The following is a 21994-nucleotide window of genomic DNA, read 5'->3' on the forward strand; positions in this document are numbered from 1 at the left end:
AGCAGGATCCCTGTCACAGCAATGTAAATTCCTTAGCTTAAGAAATTGCCTTTTTAAAGCTTTTTTTTGTGGGGAATCTTGTCTGGAAAGTAGAACGCACTCCCAGTGATGTGACAGATTTCAATAACTATTACACACAGTTTTTACTCAAAAAATCACACAGGGACATCTCTGCTGGATGTAAGCAGCAGAATCTGGGGGAATCCACAGCATTAATATTTTACATGTTTCCAGTGCTGCTGCTGAGAAGACCCATTCCTGGATGAGAACTCCATTATGCTGGGTGTGACACAAACATCCAACACACAAAGGCATTTCTACTTCAGCAAAGTAAGCAACTACTTCACATAAAGTGTATCCTCCAGTCCTTACAACAAATCACACCCTCATTTTAACACAAAATTTAACTGTTTCATTTCCTTTTATCAACATTCAGTAAATCAACTATATAAAATGCTTGCAGTGTCTCTAAAAGAAGTTTTTAATTGCAGCCTAATGCAAACACATGGTATTGTTAGCTAAAAAAAAACACAGCTAGTGAAGATCAAGTAACAAAAGATGTTTTCCTTTGAGAAATGTTAAATACTTCACTTTTTCACAACTGAACACAAGTTTCTAAAGGATGAAAACTTTGTTTTGTAATTTGTTTATTGCTTAATCATGAAGACCAGATTGAGCATTTGAGTCACACAATTTTGTGTTGCACACTCCTACAACAAGAATGTGCTGTAAAATTTTATTTCTTTTTTCCTTCATTCAGCTTACTGCTTGCTTGTCCTCCTGCTTATTCAGCTAACCATCTCAAAATGAAATGCAATCACACAGCAAGATTTCACTGCTGCTAGAGTATTTTACACAGAAAACATATAAGCACGAGGAAATAATGCACCACTATTCTCATATATTACATGGGACTATTTTCTAACTAATATAGATAGGAAGCATTTTATTGCAGGCCCAGAGCAAGAACAAAGGAAGACAAGGTATCCTGGGTAAATGATACATTTCAGCAGTTAAAAAACCCACTAACACACTACCTTTGCTGTCTCAAGTTCTACCTTCTACTTTTCAAATATTCTTTCACTAAAATTTGCAGCAAGTCCAACACAGTTTTGCCCACCTGGTTTATGTCTCTGCATTTTACTTACAAGATGAAGGTGGTTGCCAGAATTGTACTCTTATGCCCAAACTAATTAAATTAATATGGCAAATGCAAAGGGATTTGGGGGTTAATTAGAAAGCAAGGCATATGTTTAACTCTAAAACAACAGCACAGTTGTACACCTGATTTTGAAGGGAAGTGAATGAAAGTAACACATGAATTCAGGTATTTCTATTTTAGGGAACATACAGTGGTTTAGACCACTACCTACCAGTCTTTTCTTCTGTATGGCTCTAGTTCTTCCTTTCCTTCTCCTGAAGGCATTTCCAACCCTGCTCCTTCCTCCACAGTTACCCTAGGGATTAAAGCAGTGCCCTGCCTGATGGCTTTTATCTGATGATTCCCTACCTCCAAGGCCATCTGGCTCTGCTCCTGGATTATCAGCTGACACGAGTTAGTCATCATGCACCTACGACAGTAAAACCATTATCTTTCACCCCAGTCATCTCTGAAGAGGTATCCTAGAAAACATGCTGAATAAAACAGTGTACTTTTCATCATGTAAGTAAGCACATACAAATGTATTTCATGCATTTCACTGCAGTGTGGCTTGGACAGTCATTTAGAGAACACCAGGACATCTTCCAAGCTTCAGGTTTAGCTTGCAGAAGACTTTTCTTAAGCACACTGCTGACAAACTGAAAACTGGAGATAAGAAATATTTCTGTTTCACTGCACAGGCTGGTAGGACTGAAGCCCTAAAATCACCATGCATATAAGAGATGCAACAGCAAGCTACACTGAAAGGAATAAAAAGGACAACTAACCTTAAAAATGTGGAATAAAAAGTCTCTCATATCAGAAAGCTTCAAAAGGAAACGCATCTCCTCCATCCCTCATGGACACAGCACACTCTAAAGCCAGTGAGAAATGCCTTGGATCTCTGGCAGAGAGCAGGACAGACCTGAGCACGGTCTGGCACAGAGCTGCAGTGTCACAGCCTGGAACAGGCAGGGCATGGGCTGAGGGAAGCCTTGCACATTTACTCAGTTCACATTCAGCCAAGCACACTATATGTGTTTGTGTATGTGTATATATATATATATATGTATATATGTATATATCTTTCCTCGAGATATTTTTCTCAGTATACAGGTACCACGTAACTTAGTGGTTCCTACTGAGATACTACATTCTACTTAACACAGTGACTTAAACACTGGCAAATGCTTGATTCTTATTTGACTGTTTATTTTAAACTCCCTTTGCACATTCTTCCACCATTTAAAGCAAAACAGTTTACTATCTGTGCCGGTGTTAATGTTTGACATATTCTGTCCATTTTTCACTTCATATTAACAAAAAGGCAATGCAGCTTTCCCATATTCAGTAACAAGGTATGTCAAGTTTCTAAACAGTTTTCCCCATACAACTGCAAAAGCAGACTGTATGTGAGGAAGGATGAGGAAGAGGCTAGGACAGAAAAACCCTTTTGTAGAATCCAAACTCTTTAATCTGTGCAATAAATATTGTGAATGAGGAACAGCTATTCTGTCTTCCCTCAACACCATCCACGGAATAGAGACTGGAAAAAAAAAGAGGCAAAAGATGCATCTCACCTGGATGAGCAGAGGGAAGCATTATCACAGGAACTTTCATATACAATGTGCTAAAACCCTCACTATCAGACTAAGAGTAACCACCTATATTCCAACTTGCAGCCATCTATCCATGTGTCTTTCAGCCAACATTTCCGTGATGTCAGCACTATATATCCCTCCATTAGGGAACCACGGCCACGGTTCCCCTATCAGTAAATAAAACAGTGATCAGCAGATCTGAAACACAGCAAATACTTGAAAAGATATCAGAGGTCTTGATATGTGAAAAGGAGACAAACCTGCTTCCCAGCTAAGAAGGAAAGAGCTCTTTAGCCATAAACATGTCACCTCCCATGCTGGCATGGCTATCCCACATTTATTTAATCCACAGAATGTGCTAGAGAAAGCAGTGCATTCCTGTACACAAGCACCGCACCCCCCCCATTTGCCCTGCACAAGCACAGGGACCACTCACCTATGACAAAAAATGCCAGTAGTATGTCAGACTGAATTACTATTACATACAGAAGAAAAAGAGTTAGTCCTGCTAAAAAAAATACCTGCCAGCAACTCCAGACAACATCCTAACTTTACATAGAAGTGCTGGGCTATCAGCCAAGGGGGTGCTGGCTTTGGTTGTGCAGTGCACAGATGATATTTCTCAAGCTAATGCTAATATGCAGTACTATGCTTTTAAAGAGGTTTTTTTTTTTTAATTTCTCACACAAACTTTGGTGAACATGACGTTCTGAGGAATCACTAATATGAAATGTTACTTGAGGACACAGATCTCTCCAAGTCATCCAAGCTAGCTGCAGCCTGAGCTTCCTGCCCCCAGTGTTGGAAGAATAGCTCTATGCAGCAGATGTGTCATACCCAGCACTCAGATGGCACCCCGTTTCCTTCTTAGCTGTGTTCTCTCCTCCTCTAAGTAAATACTGGAATGATTACAAGTGAAACAGGGTGTGAGAGCAGAAAATGTGATACAGGCTACACACAATTAGCAGAGGAGCTGCTGGTGACACACTGACTCGAAGAACTGTTCAAAGAACACTCGGAGGCATCAGCCAGTGTGAAAGGGATGGTGTGTGCAGAACGGTGAACAACATTTTCAGCCTACACTTCAAATTCCCACTATTTCACAGCCTGCATCCTTGCAAATCTTGCTGATAATCAACACTAATATCTAGTTTTGATATTAAAAGTAAGCAGGTTTGTTCTCCTGGCAGCACAAACTTGAAGTTTCTTTGTTCATTTCTAGAAAACAGGGTAAAGGAAGTATGAAACCAAAAATGGAAAAATACAGAGGGGCAGCGTGGCAGCCACCTCTGCATCACTACTTACAAAATACTTTGTAAAAAAGAAACACTACTAATGCAATCATCATACCTGCTTTCTCCTGAGATCAGTCTATCCACAGACTCCTTCAAAGCCTGAACAAACACCAGAGCTGGGCTTTTTTGGACTACATGGGCATTTTGCCCAACAATCAGTCATAAGACATTGCATTCTCACAAAAATGTTGTGCCACATTTCAGCCTCAGACCCAGATTTTGGGCAGCAGCAGCACTCAGCTCTGCTCTGCTGGCAGCAGCAGCAGCTCTGCCCAGCTGTTTCACACACCCTGGTCAGCACTGCACTACCCAGAAGTGCATTCCTGCGTACCCTGGGCTGGGTGTGCTCTGCTGCACCCACTGCCAGGACACCCAAACTTGGAGGAGTTGGAAACTGGGCTTCGCAGCAGCCTTCTCATCATTCCAGCTAGAAATAACTGGAAAATGGCTGGAAAATCAGGGTTCAGAATGGGCTCACAAGAGCCTGTTATTCCTCTGGCTGATTGGAAATGAGATAGGCGGACACTTCTCCTGTACTGAAGAAAGGACAGTGCTGCAGCCTCACCGAGTTTTGCCTGCCTTGCTGATGGCAGAGCTCGTGCCCTCCAACTCTGCTGCAGGGGACAGCCAAGGAGACAATGCCCTGGAAAGGTGGCCCAGGATGAAAAGGCTGGATGAAAGCCGTAGGACCCTCACTTGGACAGACTAACCACACACTCCAGTAGCTGCCAGCAAAGATAGTGAAGCTGAAAGAGGCTTAGTGCAAGCATGCAGGAGATTTGTGACAGAAAGTTAGAACTCCATGTCAAGCCTTTCATGCAAACAATAAATATTACTTATGCTCATAATCAGACTTTTCTCCAGCATCGTCTTTGAATGTTGAACCTTTTTCAATTAATTAAAAACTATGCACTGCAGAGTGCATATTTTATCAGCCCTCAGCTGCTTAAGTGTCTAGAAAAGACCAGGCAGTTTTTCTTTTTTCCAGGCAACCCAGAGCAAGTACTTGCAAGGGTCATATCTTTTTAATTATCTTTTCTCTCTTTGATTAATTATTCCGTCTGACAATAGCGTGTTTCTAATGCTATTCACCTGCCTTTGATGATTGACAACTTTTCTGTCTGATTCAAAGCAAACAGCTGCTGCCATGATTGCCTAGCAACCAGGATGTGATGGATGAGCCCCAAAGATGGATGGCTGCAATAAATCATGTCTCCAGCTATAAAACTGAAAAAAGGGATAAGAATAAAAGCGAACAAAAAACAAAACAAGGTTTCTTCCCATGAGTGCACTCAGCTCCTTACCAATTACACCTGAAATGGACTTTGTGTCTATTAATAGCAAAGTTTTCTAATCAGTAAGAATGCAATGATGCCATTTGTATCAAGGTGTGTTTACAATTGTTACAGCAAATTGGCACTTGTACTTCAATTACCTACTGTGTTACACAAGTGCAGGAGTAGCAGAGCAAAGTTTTACTTTATACCGTTGAAGGTTTTATAGAAATTATGATGTTTTTTCAGAGTTTTTTCATGGTGTTGGACTTGAGCGAAGGGTAAAAACTTGAATTCTCCTTACTTTTGACAACTGAGTGTCCCAAAAGTAAATGGAACTGAAAAACGAATTTCTATAAAACACACATAAGGTCCCTGCTGGCTTAAAAAAAAAAAAACAAAAACATTTTAACCTAAATGTTTATTAAATGTTGCTGTCATTTCCCTTTTGCTAGGAGGGCATCCTGCAATCAAAAAAAAGTTGATGTGACAGGCAGTATTTCAAAAATTCAAGACTGTGCAAATTCAAGACTGATCCAACAAAGTAATTCTCATCCCATTTCACCTACTGCTCCTGTAAATCATTTGAGTTTTGTAGGATGCACCAGGCAAGGAAGAGTCAATAGTTTGTAAGCTCAGAACAAGTTTAACCAGGCTGGGTATTGCACTTGCCTGAAGGGGCACAAACACCCCAAGTTCTGGAACTGCCTATTGCTGAGGCTGTTCCATTGCTGAAGTGTCTACCTCCTGAAAGTCCCTGCCTGCACTTCCTAGGAAAGATCTAATTGCCTATAAAAAGCTGTTTCCTTAATTCTTCCAGCAGGTGGGGGTGTCCTGGTTCCAGCAAAAGTGTTTCAAAGAGGGAAGGGATTGCCCTCACTACTTACACAGCCAGGCCATCCACCCTCCAGGAGCACCCTGGACACTTGGGAGAGAACACCAAGGCTCAGAGATTCACAGTCACATGAGGAGCATGAATGGAAAAGAAATATCTGAACGCTTAAATAATTACGTCCTAGAACCTTCTTTCCTCTGCCATTATTTGGGACCCAGAAAAAAAAATAAAAGGTGCATCCTGTTAGCAAAAGGAAGCTGGAGTGTGTTAATCTGTTCACAGGCACATTTTTATACTGGAAGTGGCAATGCCTGGCAGTGTTACACTGGATCAGCTACAGTCCTGCTTGCATTTTAGTGTTACACACAGCAAGCCTCTGTGCTCATGCAAAAGGCTGCCTGCATCCTTGCACGGGCCACGGCTTTGTCTACATTCTTTACAATTATTGAAATGCTCCCACTAAAAACTTAACTCTGCCTCTGCCTGTCCCTCTCCCTGTTGTACAAACACACACACACATACACACACGGAAATCCAGCCCCTAAAACAATTGTAAGGCACTCCTGTAATGACCGGCGAGTATCTGGTAACAAACAATGAGAAAGCAAAGCCATCAATCACAACGTGCACGCCGAGGCCTCCATTCTGTCCCAGCTCATCCAACTCTCAAGTTACAGCTTTACACGGCAAGTCTAAATAATATTCAAAATGATAAATGGCACTATAAGCCTGATATCCATCATCAATCTTTTTTTAAGGAACATCCATCTTCAATAATGCACGTTTGAATCATGTGAAACCAAGAGCTCCCAGATTCATTTACACAACCCCCAGCAAGCTGGTGCTGCTTGAATGATACGTGTCAGCCAGTTTGTCCCAACTGCCAAACTCAAAAAAAAAAAAAAAAAAAAGGGGAAAAAAAAAAGAGAGAAATGAAGAGAGACTGAGACAGAAAGAACACCGCAGGGGAAAACCTTCAGGGGGCTGAACAAGGCGACTTAGCAGATAATACGAAAGCACATCAGCTCCGCGGTGAGCGTGGCAGTGCCCCCAGCACAGCCGGGCGCTCCCGCTGCCCGTTCCCTGCCCCGTTCTGGCCGGAGCACATCCAGCACATCCAGCACATCCAGCAGCAGCACAGCCGGAGCGGGAGCTGCCCGGGCCCCCCCGCGCTCTGCTCTGCCAGGGCCGGTGATAAATGACACATGTCATTCTGTCGGGAGGGAAGGGTGGGTCAGTGATGTATGGCTCTGCTGAAAAGGAAATCGACTGTTTGGCATGGTGCGGCTATTCTCCACCAGGATTTAGTTTCAGAACTCTAAAATGAAATCTCCGATGTTTCAAGTGCACGGTTAGGGCAGGCTGACGTGTGGCCGAGGCAGCTCGCTGCCTTTTTTTTTCCTTCTCCCCCCTTGATTTTTATTTTTTAACCTCTCTCTGCCCTTCGGATTTCAAAAAACTGCTCCACTGACTGGAAACTGCAAAAGAACACACATATATCAAAGTCTTCAATAGTTATGATCCATGATAAAATTTAAATAGGTTGAGGTTTCTATTTTTATTTATTATTGGGGGGGAAAAACGGCATGCAGGCTTGACACAAAAGCAAGATAAAAATTAGCATGTTTGAAGTAATCGTCCCACAGCTTGACATCTGCATAGTAAATTTTAAAGGAAAAAAATGTGTCAGGCAGGCATGAGCTGTTCCCTCCCTCCCCCCCTCTTTCATTAGCTCACTGGCAGGGTGGCACTTCTGAACCTCATTACTGCAGGAGGATTTATGAAGCTGAACCCAATGGCAAAGAAAAGGCATCTGTCAATAATTGTAGGGAGCTGCACTCACAGCTTTGAAATCTCATTAAGTATGCAGTTATCAGGCATAAAGATCAAAAACATTACTCAACTCCGACAGAATCTTATGGAGGAACATTAATTAGCAACAGGCCTACAGTACAAAAAAAAAAAAAAAAAACCAGACTTCCTCTCACACCTGCCCAACCCACAAACCAAAAGAAACACTCCTCCTCCCTCCAGAAAAAAATAATTCCCAGCATCTGAGACTGATCAAGTACATGAAACAAGAGAGAGGAAAAAAAAAATCCAGTTGAGACAGTCTTGGCGGTGAAGAGAGAAAAGGAAGAAGCTGTCAAAGTTGAGAAGGATGTCAGCACTGGCCCTGATTACAAGGGCCTATACAGTTCCCAGGCCTTTTATCATCCCTGCCATCAAAAACAGACTCTGTGTCACAGATGGATGACTGATGGCTGCCAGTCTGGAGCAGCCTGGCCAAGCCTCCTGGAGGCCCCTGCTGCGATCTGGCCCTCCAGCAACAGGCTTGACCTAGCAGGGAAAGGGCTGCCGGCAGCGAGCCCAGTCCCAGAGACACTCAGAAACAGCACCCTGTTCTGTTCTTCCCCAGAACAATCCAGCGAGAGCTTGGTCAGGGTTTGTTTGTTCAGCTTACAGAAGTTAAATGTAATACTGCTGCTCGCCACGCAAAGCTGTGCATTATTTGAGAATAACACCAGCAAAAAAAAAAATTTAAAAAAAAAAATTAAATAAAACCTCTTCTTTGTCCACTCAAAATGTATTTTTCTAATCCTGTTTCTAGTTTGCATTTTCACCACAATTTGCACGCTCAATTGCTTAGAAAATACATGAGAGAGAAATATAAATTTGGGGGGAAACATACAAATTCATAGGCGAAGCTGGACCATAAAACCAAGTGACCTTTGCAGCATTAAGTATTGTGTGCAACTAATTAAGAACTATGGCCATATTAACATTTTTTGTTACAGAATCAAGGATATCAGCTACACAGCTTAACCCATTGCACACATTTTTTTCATTTCCTCCCTATCAAAAACTGTGTTTGCAAACAATAACTCAAAGCTACTTGTTAAAAAAAAAGAAAAAAAAAAGAAAGAAAAAAGCAGGAGGAGGGAAATCACCTTCTGTAGTCTTTTTCCCACTTGGGACCATGCCTGAAAAACTCCCTCTCTAGTTACATGCTACCTTTTCATACATTTTATATTTCCCATAATTTTGCGCTACAAAGAAGCTTTCCACTGTACAGTTCCATTCCTGTGTTATTTCCTGTGTCCTGGGTTTTGATATAATGTACATATTTGTCTCTCATTTCATGAAATATACAGTGATATTTATGTCTCACTTGTAGCCACACTGAAGATTGGCTTCTTAATGAACTACATCTTTAATACCGCACAGAGTCAGGGTATTCGCACGCACATACAAGACAACCTGCCTGTCAAAATCTTTCCAATATCTGAAATTAATTCATTTATTAAAGTAATGTACTTAAAAAAAAAAATACTCAGCTCTGACAAAATACAGAAGTGGAGGTTCCGCTCTAAACAAGATTTTTTAAAGAATTTTACAAAAAGTCTTACAATAAGGTGTTTATATTTTTCCGTATGCTTACCATATTACTTTTATTATGTGTAGCATCAAAGTGATTATAGCAATTACATCTAACAGAATTAATTATAGAACATCCCATCATTTCGAAATACATAATGCATTAGAGGTAAGCCAAAGAAAGAAAACATCTTGAATGTGGTTACTATTGCTGGAGTATTTTTTTCTTTAAGCATGAAGGCGAAACTAAAGTAGGAAGAAACATAGAGAAACGGTGGGGCAACAGTGAAATGTTAACTACAAAAATCTGAATATCAAGGCAGGTACGTTTTTTGCTAGCAATAGTAACCTGTGCAAAGCTGCGCTAGCACAAATATCCATGTAAAATCCATTAGAGTTTTTAATCACAAAATATGGAAACTAGCCAATTCACCTAACCAATGTGTTAGTACATAAAGACAAGAGCGTATGAGTGAAAGAGTTACAAGCCTTTACGTATGCAAAATAAATTCACTCAAAGCTTCATTAATATTAATTTAAATTCAGAACCCATTTACATTAAATTGTTCATTAAAAATTGCCTATTTTATGCAACATGCATTCCGCAAAGAACACATAAGAATCCGAAACAGAGGGCTCAATTTAATGATGGAAATATCAAAAGTAAATGAATTTGGATCATTCCAAACGAATTACAAAGCAGCCCTCCGCTCGATGCCAGTGCGCGAAGTTTGGCGGGAGTTTGGCGGAAGGGCAGGGAAACCTCCTGGCTTCCCCCTCGCCAAGGCTTGGCCGCCGCCCTTCCCACCTCCCCAGCACCACAGAGCCTTGCTAAAACAGGAATTATTTATGGACAGGACCTAAAAGCCAGCCCCGTGACAATGGTCACTGAGTGTGAGCCTCGGAACTTGCATGAATTGCCAGCCCAACAGCCGCGCCAAGGGATGGCAGCTGGAGGTGAGGCGGGCTGCCCATGGAGCCTCCTCACTGGCAAACTCCCACACCAACAAGCACAGTCAACTTACGTGATTCCCAACAGCTGCTCTGAACGAAGAAAAGAGAGTCATAATTAATAACATGTGTCCTGACAGAGTTAATTAATAATTTATAATTAAGTCTAAAATACGAACTTAGATTATTCTTGAAGAGTTGTCCCTTTACAGCCCGAAGAGGCCAGGTAATGGCATTGGCAAAGAGCTTTCAGATATTTTATGATCCTCTGGTAGCTCTTTCCCTACTCTCCCTCCACCCCCAGGGGGAAAAAAAAAAAACCTTTGAACATTTTCTGAGAAATATCTTAAAGTTGATGCCTGCAATGAGAAGTGTTTAAATTCTGCAGATTGGCTCTCTGCTGAGATGACCAAAATATCTTTCAGGCGCAAAATCAGGCAAATGCAGTAGGATGAATCTCGCAGTCTCTGAAATTAAGCCCTACTTATTTCAACTCTTTCAGTTCTTTTTATGAAAATGGTAACAAACAATTTCAAGCTCTGACAACGTTCTATTCTACATTATTGTACTTAAGAAAACTACAATACAATCTCTCGTGGACTATGCTTTAAATCCTTTGAGCCAATTTTCATGCTTTATTTTTTTTTTGTTATGTTGAAATCAAGAAAAATCAATTGCACAAATTTTTTTCAATCCTCCTGCTTTAGGTTATGACATATACACACACAAAAAAGCAACGCATCCATTGTTTAGTGGGATTTTTAAAATTAATTTAATGTCTAACTGCAAATGCTGGAAACTAGAATTAATCTGTCTGGATAAAAAAAGGCTTACAGACATTTAAATGCATGTATCAGGACACTTTATCAACCTAACATAAAATTGTCATCTTATCTTATTATATGACTATTTTATGCATGTGTCAAAGAATTTGAAAATGAATGCCTGTCTATTCACTCTAATTACAACTGCATATTATCTGTCTGGATGTACCAGTCCATATCATTGTTACCAAATACAATATATTGTATTCACCTTTCATTTTTAACTTATTGCTGATAAACCACAATTTGGGCGTAACTAAATTTTAAAAAAATTACCAAACACACAGAGAAGGAAAAAAAAAAAACAGACTAAAACACCTGAGGAAGATTGTTTAGTAAATGATGCTGAAGTATTTCACAGATAAGATAACACGCGACTACTCAGCAACTATGTTATTTTTGGTGTTGTATCATAACCATGCACACACATACACTCCTACTTGACAATGCAACACTTCAGGCATCTCAATACCTGATCCACTAGCAGCACCTTGAAAACAGGGCTGTGTTAAAATCTGACAATCTGTATTTGGATTCTCTAGGAAGCAGGCACGACATTGGATTAAAATATGGATTACTACACCGTAAAGCCAGCAGTGCCAAGGTTTGCTCAGAAAGACAACACGTAGGTTACTTTACGTCCTGGCAGATGATTTCTTTTCATTCACTCTGTACCACCATATGTTTCTGCATAAGCGTGCACGTAGCACGCCTAAAAATGTACCCCACACTTCACCCTGAAGGTGATCTTTTCTATACAGTTTCCACTAATCCTGGAAGCAGGGCTGACAAAAAGGACCCACTCTAATCCTGCTAACTCACCCTAGCTTCACTGCATTTCCCATAACCCTGCAGCAGTCACAATTCATTCTAATCACTTTACAAAACAATCTTTAGTAAAAAGAGGAAAAATGCAGACTTGTAAGCCAATTTAAGAAATAACTGCTGATACATCAGTTATTGACTATTTCACTCCTGCTCATGATAGTGCTCAAGGCAAAACCGAGAACAAAATGACAACATCAACCGCACGCAATAAACTGTGGCCCAGGAGAGCACTGAAGCCCTAATTGACAGCTGTCAAGCTAATGGGAGAAATGGCAGCTGATTCTGGAAAATTCTGTTTTCCAGGCAGATATTCAGGGGAATCTATCAAGCCTTTTTATATTTATGCCTCTTTTTCTTTTTTTTTCTTTTCCTTTTTTTTTTTTTTTTTGCATTGTTCCTTCACACTTTGCCGGGGAAAAAAAAAAAAAAAAAAAGCAGAGGACAGCCATAACTAATCATTTTGTCAGCTTGCTGCTAGGAAGAATCTCTGCCCAACAGAGAAATATGTGGCAGGTTTGGAGGCAAATAACATACCAAGGGCTGACACTGCAAGTACCTTTATAGGTAGCCTACTTTATCGCTACATTTACTTTTGGGGTATGTATGTAGTTGCAAGCAATTGCCATAAATTTAAAGCGAGCGTTCGAGTTGCCGGAGTCAGAGCTGCCTGGAAATCTGGCGGCACAACCTGTGTGCCATCTTGCATCTGTTTGCTGTGCTGCACCCCCAGCCCCACGCTGGAGGGGCCGAGGGCTGGCACCAGCACTCAGGTCCCTGGGAAGTGGAAGTGCTCTGCACCTCTGAAGCATCAATTCCGTGAATTTCAGTGCTCACGCTGACCAGGTGCAGCTTTTGAATGTAAGCGCAGAAGTTGGGAAGAGCCTCAAGCATGCAGCAATCTCTAGCATTTAAAACATACTGTGCAAAAAAAAAAAAAAAACAAGCAAGCAAGGCCCAGGTTTGTTTGGGTTTTTTTTTTTCCCAGAGCCTTGAAAACTCGGTGCAGTTGTCTGTTAGTGTTTTATTAAATATATAAATAAATAAATAAGTAAACTAAATGTGATTCCAGCAAACAACTAGCTCCCAATTCCTCCTCACAAGGTATGTACACAAAATATGTATTAAGTCATTTCTGTCAGGAGGAAGTACATTTTCTTGATCTTTTAAATAGGTTTCTAAAAAAGCTGCAAGTGAAAGCTATAATTTAAGGATAGATAATTATTGTTTGCATGAACAAGACTGGCCTCTATTAATACAGTATCTTAGTTTCCCCAGACAGTAGCCTCTAACTGGTAAATATACCTCCTTCCTCCTGACTTACATGACAGAAGTCTCTGGAGCAGCAATTCTGACTATCTTCTTGCTTTAACAGGTGAGGAATAAAATTGCAATCCCTGACTCTCCTTCCCAAATTTACCTATGATATTCAGCTGAGTCTCAAAGCAAACAAAGTGAAATTATCATTTTTACAGATTCTTGATTCTCAGAGACAGCTTTAGTCTTCCACAGTGTGGTGTTAACACTTGGGCTAGACATAAAGAATTTGTGCACCTGTCTGTTATGTCTGCGAGCTCTGTGCTGCTGAGAGTTCTTTGTTGTTGTTATTCTACTCCAGACCATTAAAAGGGTCCTAATTCCTATGACATGATTATCCAGGTACCAAAGCCCATTTGTCACCTGCAGCAGAAAATTGAGTTAATGCACAACTAAAGGCAACCAGGACTGTGTAATATCAACTTGATTACATCAAACTAGCTGCAAACCTAATTCTGCTGGATGACACTGCGTGGAGCTTGTCATCTCCAATCATTAAAGCTGTCAGGAATCCATCAGGTTTACAGCTAATTAGGTGAACACTAATGAAGCTGGCAAAACAACTTTTCTTTTTTTATGGCTGAGCGGACCTTTCAGTTTGGAGAAAAAAAATTCTCGAGTATTCTCAAGGTTGCTGGGGACTGGATTTCCTGAGTTACCAATCAGCAGACATCTTTAATTCTCCCCCCACCACCACCTTTTTTTCTCTCTCAGTACCAAGCAATCAATTTGTCATCACTCTCAGTATGCCACAAAAGCAGTCATGAACCTTATAACTCGCAGCTCTCAAGCCAAAAGGGGGGGGGGGGGAAAAGTAAGTTTCTTCTGTCTTAAAATAAAACACCTCATACAGCTCACTTATTTATCTTCATGCACTTATCAACAGCATGAATGTTCTTGTTTTTTCACTCTTGTCAAATAAGTAGCCCTTCAGTCATTCTACATCCCCCATATCCATTAGGCAGAGGCATTTTGATAAAGTAAAGCCAAAGCTAGTGTATGGGAAAGAATGAAAGCACTCACTCTGCCAACTTCTGATTGACCATTAAGCTATTGATGAATGTGCCTGTCAGGAGAGAGACAATTAAATCAAATATGAAACAAAGTCGTTTTGACGGGTCATTTTGATAGAGCAAAACCATTCTTCCATCTCCTATTAGTCCTGCAGTCAAGTTTTTGTAATGAATATTTCTTAACTAACCTGTTATTTCTTAGCTGTTTTTTAAGGTGTTAAAAAAAAAGCCTTTGCTTTTACTGCTATTAGAAAAAGTAACATTTCCAATGTGACCAATAAAAGCAGCATCTCAGTGGGAAGCAATTATACACAATACTAAATGTTTAATGTGGCTATCAAAAAGCTAAAAGTTTAAAGAGATTACACTTCTGCTAAATATGAAAGATAGATCGCATATCATGGATGATTCACTCAAGAGAGGAGGGAGAGACAGGAGTGGTGGAGGGAGAGAAGGATACCTCGGAATGTGTGTTTAGTGCAGAAACATTTTCTTCCAGTCTGTGGAGAGAGAGCCGAGTTCACAGCAGAGTCGAAAATGGAAAAGCACATGGAAAATCTAGATTTTGCAGAACTAAATTCACATTACAAAACAGAATTTCCCAAGTATCAGGAAAAGTTCACCTCTGTCATTTTTCTAGAAAATTGTTATTTGATGGCACAGGCCAGAAAAGCAAAATATTATCATGAAGTATTTGGCAACGATATTGTTTGCTAGATGCTATCACCACCGTACTGAGAAACTTTCCAAACTTTCGAGCTGTTTGTATGTAGGGTAAGACGGCTGGGAAGTCTATTTCCCTATTTCAAAAGCACTGCCCGAACACATGTGAACGTCCAAGAGGAGAAGAAAGGAAACACGCACTTAGTTATTTACAATTTATGTCACTCCCCGAGCCCCTTGCTGTTTACTAAACCTCACTCGGAGAAGCTGTCAGGCAGTGTGGGAGCACTGCTGAACTCTAGCAAGCCCCAAGCCCAGGCTGCAGGACTACCTGCTCCACATTGTCTTAGCCCAGGTTAGAGGACTACCTGCTCCACATTGTCTTAGCCCAGGTTAGAGGACTACCTGCTCCACATTGTCCTAGCCCAGGCTGCAGGATTACCTGCTCCAATCTGTCCTAGCCCAGGTTGCAGGACTGAATACCTGCTCCACGCTGTCCCAAGTCCAGGCTGCAGGACTGAATACCTGCTCCATGCTGTCCTAGCCTAGGCTGCAGGACTACCTGCTCCAATCTGTCCCTAGCCCAGGTTGCAGGATTACCTGTTCCAATCTGTCCTAGCCCAGGCTGCAGGACTGACTACCTGCTCCAATCTGTCCTAGCCCAGGCTGCAGGACTGACTACCTGCTCCACGCTGTCCTAGCCCAGGCTGCAGGATTACCTGCTCCACGCTGTCCTAGCCCAGGCTGCAGGATTACCTGCTCCACGCTGTCCTAGCCCAGGCCGCAGGACTGACTACCTGCTCCACGCTGTCCTGGCCCGGCCACAGCCACGCTGCCCGGGATGCTCTGCAGAGCTTCCCCAGCGCCTCCCGGGGCTGCACCGGCCCGGCCCCGGGGCTGTCCCCCGGCAGGGCTGTCCCCCGGCAGGGCTGTCCGTGCCCCGCAGCCCCGGCGGCCCTGGGGCCCGGCCCGGCGGTGGCACCGCTCGCCAGGAGCCCCTCAAGTTGCGCTCTCGGAGTTGACAGGCCACGTGTGACGTCACCGAGTCTGGCGTTACCATGGCAAGTGATTTATTGATGTTTATCGGGAATGAATAGATCAAAGGCTGCCAGATGACAGGCGATCAATCAGACATCAAATCAAGGATGGCAACAGGCCAAGGAAACCTTTTCCAGCCCACATATCCCCAACTAAGGATTACTGTAAAATTATGTGGGGCTTTTCTTCTACTGTTTTCTTTTCAATTTGGCTTTTCCAAAAAAATACTGCTTAAGTTTAACAGGAGTTGACATTTCTGGCAAAAGGAAAACAAGCCAAACAAACAAAAAACCTCACCAGCACAAAGCCTCGAAAAGTAATTCTAAAAAGGAAAAAAGAAACCAGTGGAAATTGTAAAGGCACTATCAGAAACATTCACCAGTCACTTGACAATACACAGACCCTTTTTTTTTTTTTTTTTCCCTCCTTTGGTTTACTTTGCAGCTTCTCCTCTGGATTCATAAATAAGAAATCAATAGGATTAACAGAAGAGGCTACCAAAGAAAGTGGCCAACTAGGACAGTCTGTCTGTCCGGCAGAGGCATCTCCAGTGCAGTACAAGGGCAGAAGAGAAAAAGGTAAAAGTTGGGCAAAGGAACCAGTTCTGGGCTTGGATCTCCAACTAACACTGCAGAGCCTCCAAATCACTTTGTCCCTGCCACTTCATTCACAGCGTGCCATATTTTTATACATGCCCTCTCTCTTTTTTTATAGGAAAGAAAAATTAAATAAAAAGAGTATTTTCCCTGGCTTTCCCAAACCACATGCCTGTGAGGGAAGGGGATGTAGAAGAATGAAGACTACGAGGGAGAGAAGCAAAGTAGGTGCCAAAGTACGGGCTGGAAATAACCAAAATTCGCCTCCTGCTTCTCCCAGCCCCGGAGTGACACCGACCATACGAGCCCGAGCAGTGTGTGCCCGCACACACCCGCTGCCCCTCGCACAGGGTTACCCCCAGAACCGAGCCGGGCGATGGCAGAGTTCGGAATAAATCAAAGTGGGCACCAAAAGTGGGGAACGGGCTTTCATGCGCCCCCCCACCCCAAAGAAAAAAAAATAAACAAAATCACCCCAAAACCCCCGGCCCGGCGCTGCGCCTCAGCGCGGGAGTTGCTCGGCAGAGCCCTCGGCAGCGGCGGGCAGCGGGGCAGGAGCGGGGCGCGGAGCGGCGGCGGAGCCCGCCGGGAGCCGGTTATGAAAGAGACGGAGGGAAGCGAGAGGAGAAGCCAGCGGCCGCGGAGGGAAGGGAAGGGAAGGCAGGGAAGGAAGGGAAGCGGCTCTCGTACCTGCTGCGCGCCGGGGCGCTTGCTGCTTCCTCCTCGGCATGCTGGGCTCCTGCGGGCGCCGGCGGGGGGGGGCAGCCGGGGCGCGGGGGTGGGAAGAGTTGCCTCAGCCCCAGAGATCCGGTGAGCTGCTCCAGCCTCGGCGCGAGGGCTGGGTCGGGGATATATTTTTTGTTGCTGTGCATACACGATGCCGAGTAGGAGGAGGAGGCGGCGGCGGCGGAGGAGGAGGAGGCGGCACAGAGGAGAGGACAGCCCTGCTGCTGCTGCTGCTGCTGGCAGAAGAGGGGGGAAGTTTGACAAATCGCCCCGGAGGAAGGAGGAGGGGAAGCCCCCCGAAGAGGTGTGCGGGCGGGAGGGCTGGGGAGAGCCCGCAGTCCCCCCCACCCCGCCCTGCGCCCCCGGTGCCTGGCCGGGCTGGGAGATCACGGCATAAAGACAGGGGATCTCTTGGCCGGAGCCGGCGGAGCCTCAGCCTGCGCTCTGCACTCCCGGCTCGGCGCTGGAGCGGCGGCGGCGGCGGCGGCAACAGGCGAAGCTTGAAGGGAAACGAGATGATCGCGGTGTCACTCAAACTGCTCCGCCGAGGGGGAGCGGGGCACCGCCGCCGCCCGCCCCGGGCCGCGCCTTCACTCAGCGCGCATCGCCCGCCGGACCGGGCACGGGGGCGGGCAGGGGTCTGCCCCGCCGGCCGGGGCGACCCCCTCGCCGCGCCCCCTCCGCCACCCAACTTCGCCCGCCGCCGGTCTCCCGAGCCGCCCGCGGCGGCGGAGGGCTGGCCGGGCAGGGACAGGCAGGGCAGCCCGCCGGGCTCCGCGCCGCTCGCCCCGCTCCCCGCCGCAGCCCTTCCCTTTCCGCCCCCGCGCGCACCCGTTCCCCGCCGGAGCCCCCCGCAGCCATCGCCTCCCGCCACGCCGGAGCACGGGACCCCCCCTCCCCGCCGCCCCCGCCCCCCCGGCGGCGAGGGCCCGGCCCGCCGCTCCATCCCGGCCGCCCCGCGCGGTGACAGCGGCGGCGGCCCCGGCTCCCCGCCGCGCCCCGCAGCGCTGCCCGCCCCGGCCGCACTCACCGGCGCGCCGCCCGCCCGCCGGCACATCCAGCCCGCCGGCTCCCACCTGGCTGGCGCCGCGGCCGCCGCGCTCCGCTCCGCGCCTGCGGGCGGGCGGTGTCGGGGCCGCCCCGGCCGGCGGCCGCTATCGGCGGCGCCCCCGCCAGCGGAGCCGCTGCTCCCGCCCCGCGGGGCCAGAGCGGCGGGGAGCGGGCAGCGCCCGCGCCCCACGCACCCGGCTCTTCGGGAAGGAGCACTTTTGCCTCGTTTTCCCTGTTTGGGGGGGTGATTTTTTTTTTTTTCTTTCTCTCTCTCTCAGTTTTTTGTTTTTTTTTTTTTTTAATTTTTTTTCTCGGTCCAAGTTCACTGCCGAGCCGCCGCGCTCAGTTCGGCGAGCGCCGGCGGATCGATGTGCTGCGGGTTTGATTGCGCATCCCTGGGCGGCGGGGCCGCGCGGCGCGGGGAGGGCCGGGGCGGCGGGGGGCGCGCGGGGCCCGGGCCGCTCCCGCCCCCGCTCCGCCCGCACCGGGACCCCCGCGAGCCGGGAAGGGGCCACGGCAACAACAACCGCCAAAAAAAAAAAAAAAAAAAAAAAAAAACAGAAAAAGAAAAAGAAAGGAAAGGAAAGAAAGAAAAGAAAAAAAAACAAACCAGTAGCTATTTTTTTTTTTTTTAAGTTCACGGGGAGGAATTTAAAAAAAAAAAAAAAAAGAAAGGCTGAGCTCACTTTTACGGTAAGATCAAAAAAAATTTCCACTCGCCCCCATTCTTCGAGATTTGGGATAATTCCAAATACCTGACTAAGTGCAGATGTTGTTGCGTCTTCACATCCTATAAAGCCGCCGTGCCGCTCTCGGGCTCTTGCTTCCCTTTCAAGTTGCAGGAAATTCAAACACTTTACATGACGGGTGGAGAAGGTTTGGGATTTTTTTTTTTTTTTTTGGATTATTATTGTTATGAGTTGATATTTTTTTAAGCTGATCTTTAGGATGAAAAAAAAAATCGCAGTCGCCTAAAGTCCCCGGGAAATTGCTACTGTTGGGGGAAAACGAAACATTTCTTGAAAACAAGAAAATGGTGAGTTGTCAATTGCCGCTTCTGCTGCCAAACTCGCTCAGTTCCATCTCATTGATACTCGCTGGTTGCTCCTCACAGTTACAGTATCTGCTCACAGAAGGAGCGATCAGATCTGCTTAAGAGACGACACCGAGACGTTCCCCCCCCTCCCCAAAAAGCCCTGTGTGTGTGAGTGTGCGAGCGTGGGTGAGCCGTGCGGCAGGACGGGGCCGGGCGGCGGGCAGCCCCGGCGGGGCGGGCGGGCGGGCTCGCCGCCGCGGCGGTGCGTGCCGCTAGATCCGCCCTAACATCTGTCCGTCTCACCATTGGCGCATCCATCAGTGTCACCCTGGCTGCACATTGCAACGACAACACATCAGACACTACACAGACCGGGATTCGGTACAAATAACCAACATACTAAACAACTTAACCGGGGAGGAGGGGACCAGCCGCAGCATAAGTATTTACAAACGTTAGACAGCCTCGGGAAGCAGAGCTCGGCTGCGGTTAATAGCTCGTTCATTCTCTCTCCCTCCTCCCCCTTTAAGTAGGAAATAGAAAACCTAAATAATTCACGCCCCCCACCCCCTCTAAGGATGCTGCCGGCCGGGGACAGGGACAGGGACAGGGAGCGGGACCGGGGCGCGCCCCGCGCTCAGCCCGGCTGCGCTCCCGGCTCCGCGGGGCGATGGCTGCGGCAGGACCGCACCGAGCGCGGAGCCGGCGAGAGGCCAGCCCCGGGCTGAGGTGCTGCCTGGCCGAGCCGGCCCGCGCTGCGCAACATGGAGGATTCCTCCGAGCTCTGGAGCGAGAGAGACTGAAACAAACTTTGGGATGCTCGGCCGGGAGCTTCGGCAGCCGAGAGCCCCGGGAGCCCTGGCCGCCTCTGCTCCTGCTCGCCGCACGGAGTGCGGAGAAGGTCACTCTGCCACCAGGCGCTGGTAGAGCGCCCTGAAAACTACAGCAAAATTAAAATGACACGGCGCGTGTAGTCACTGCAGTCCTGTTAAGGCTGTTCTGAAATGTGCGAGAGCCCTCTCCAAAGCCAGGGACGATCCCGATCCTCCTCAGCTGCTGGCTGCGGGGCATCGCGAGGAGCGAGCTGCAGCGACCAATCCCGAATTTTGGGGCGGTTGCAAGTCGCAAGAACTTTGTTCCTTCCACTTTCCTGTCTCTAAATCTGCTCATCTTCCACTGCCTTTGTGTCACCCCGAGCCCGCCCGGGGACGGATGTGAGCCCCTGCCCGCTGCCGGGCTCGGCCCGGGTGCCCGGCGGGGTGCGAGCCCCTCGGCCCGGCGCGGCTCCGCGGGTGCGCAGCCTCCTCCCGCGGGTGCGCTCGGCCGCACGCGTGCGTGGATTTGTGCGTGTGGTGGCATTTGTGTTTGAACAGGTTCCCAGACAGAGCTCTGCCTCCCGCAGAGCACAGCCTGCGTGGAGGATGCTGGCAGGTGGCAGTTCAGCAGCTGAACGGTGTCAGCAGCGCAAACAAACACGCGAGGCTGTCCCCGGCCCCGCTGCGTGGGGAGCTTTGTGTGACCAGCAGCTCTTACCTGGCTCTGCAAAGGGCGGCCCACACGCGCCGGCAGCGGAGGGTGAGGGGCTCGTTCCAGTGCGCCGAGCTGGGACTGGGAGGGAACGAAATAAGTGAAACTTTCCGTAAACAGTCATTGGAGGAACTTTCTCAGTTCACTTAGGAATAATAATTCTCGTGTGTGAGAGAGAGAAGAAGGCAGCAGATATTCGTGCGCACAGACATGTGCATTGCACTTCCACATTCACAACTCTCACTGCCAAAACGCTCGGGAAGTTGTGGAATAATTTGGTTGTTAACTATGTCCATTTTTTTAAGGAAGAAAAAAATCTATTGAGCCTTCTATCAGACGATTTACAGAGGAAAGTGCAGTTGCCTTCATGTGCGTCGGCTTCTTTGGGGGTCACAGTCTATTCCAGCGAGCCAGAACGCATAATTTTATGAAGTGTAGCATTTCCAAACACAGCGTATCAAATCGATGGCTCTACAGACTCCATCCACATAGACTCAGCACACGAGGCTCAGCCCTAAGCTCGCTCTTCCCGGCAGTTCTAAAACAAGGCACCCATTATTTATAAGTCACATAATTAGATAACCATCACTCCTAAACTTTCCACCAGCTAAGAATGTTTTATCTTTCCCAACCGGGCGCTGCTTACTGCTCTTCTTTGGTGTATATTTTCACTGCTCATACCATTCCTCTCCACCAAAACTCCACCAACTGCCCGAGACACCTCTTTCGTCCCCTGGCCCGAGTGGAGACAGCGGCTGAGCCGATAAAGGACGACTGGAATTAACTGCTGATTATGGGAACGGCCAGGGAGGATCAGTGAGGAAGTTTAGATAAACTTGGAACAGCTGCCTCTTAGAAGCCAGCGTGTTTTAGCCCAGCTTTAACCTTGTTCTCTCCCGAGCAG

The 21994-nt window shown here is 46.3% G+C and overlaps 1 protein-coding gene across 1 annotated transcript in view; it reads right to left on the bottom strand.

Moving 5' to 3' along the window:
* TSHZ3 (teashirt zinc finger homeobox 3) overlaps nucleotides 1-17733 on the bottom strand; it is a 63349-nt gene extending 45616 nt beyond the window's left edge. Inside the window, exon 1 of the mRNA XM_084215260.1 lies at nucleotides 17442-17733. Coding sequence (XP_084071386.1) covers nucleotides 17442-17481 — 40 coding nt within the window. The 5' untranslated portion in view covers nucleotides 17482-17733. The remainder of the gene's footprint in view (nucleotides 1-17441) is intronic.
* Nucleotides 17734-21994: the final 4261 nt, after the last annotated feature.

This window comes from Fringilla coelebs (genome assembly GCF_963513975.1).
Source record: "Fringilla coelebs genome assembly, chromosome: 14".
Taxonomy (NCBI): domain Eukaryota; kingdom Metazoa; phylum Chordata; class Aves; order Passeriformes; family Fringillidae; genus Fringilla; species Fringilla coelebs.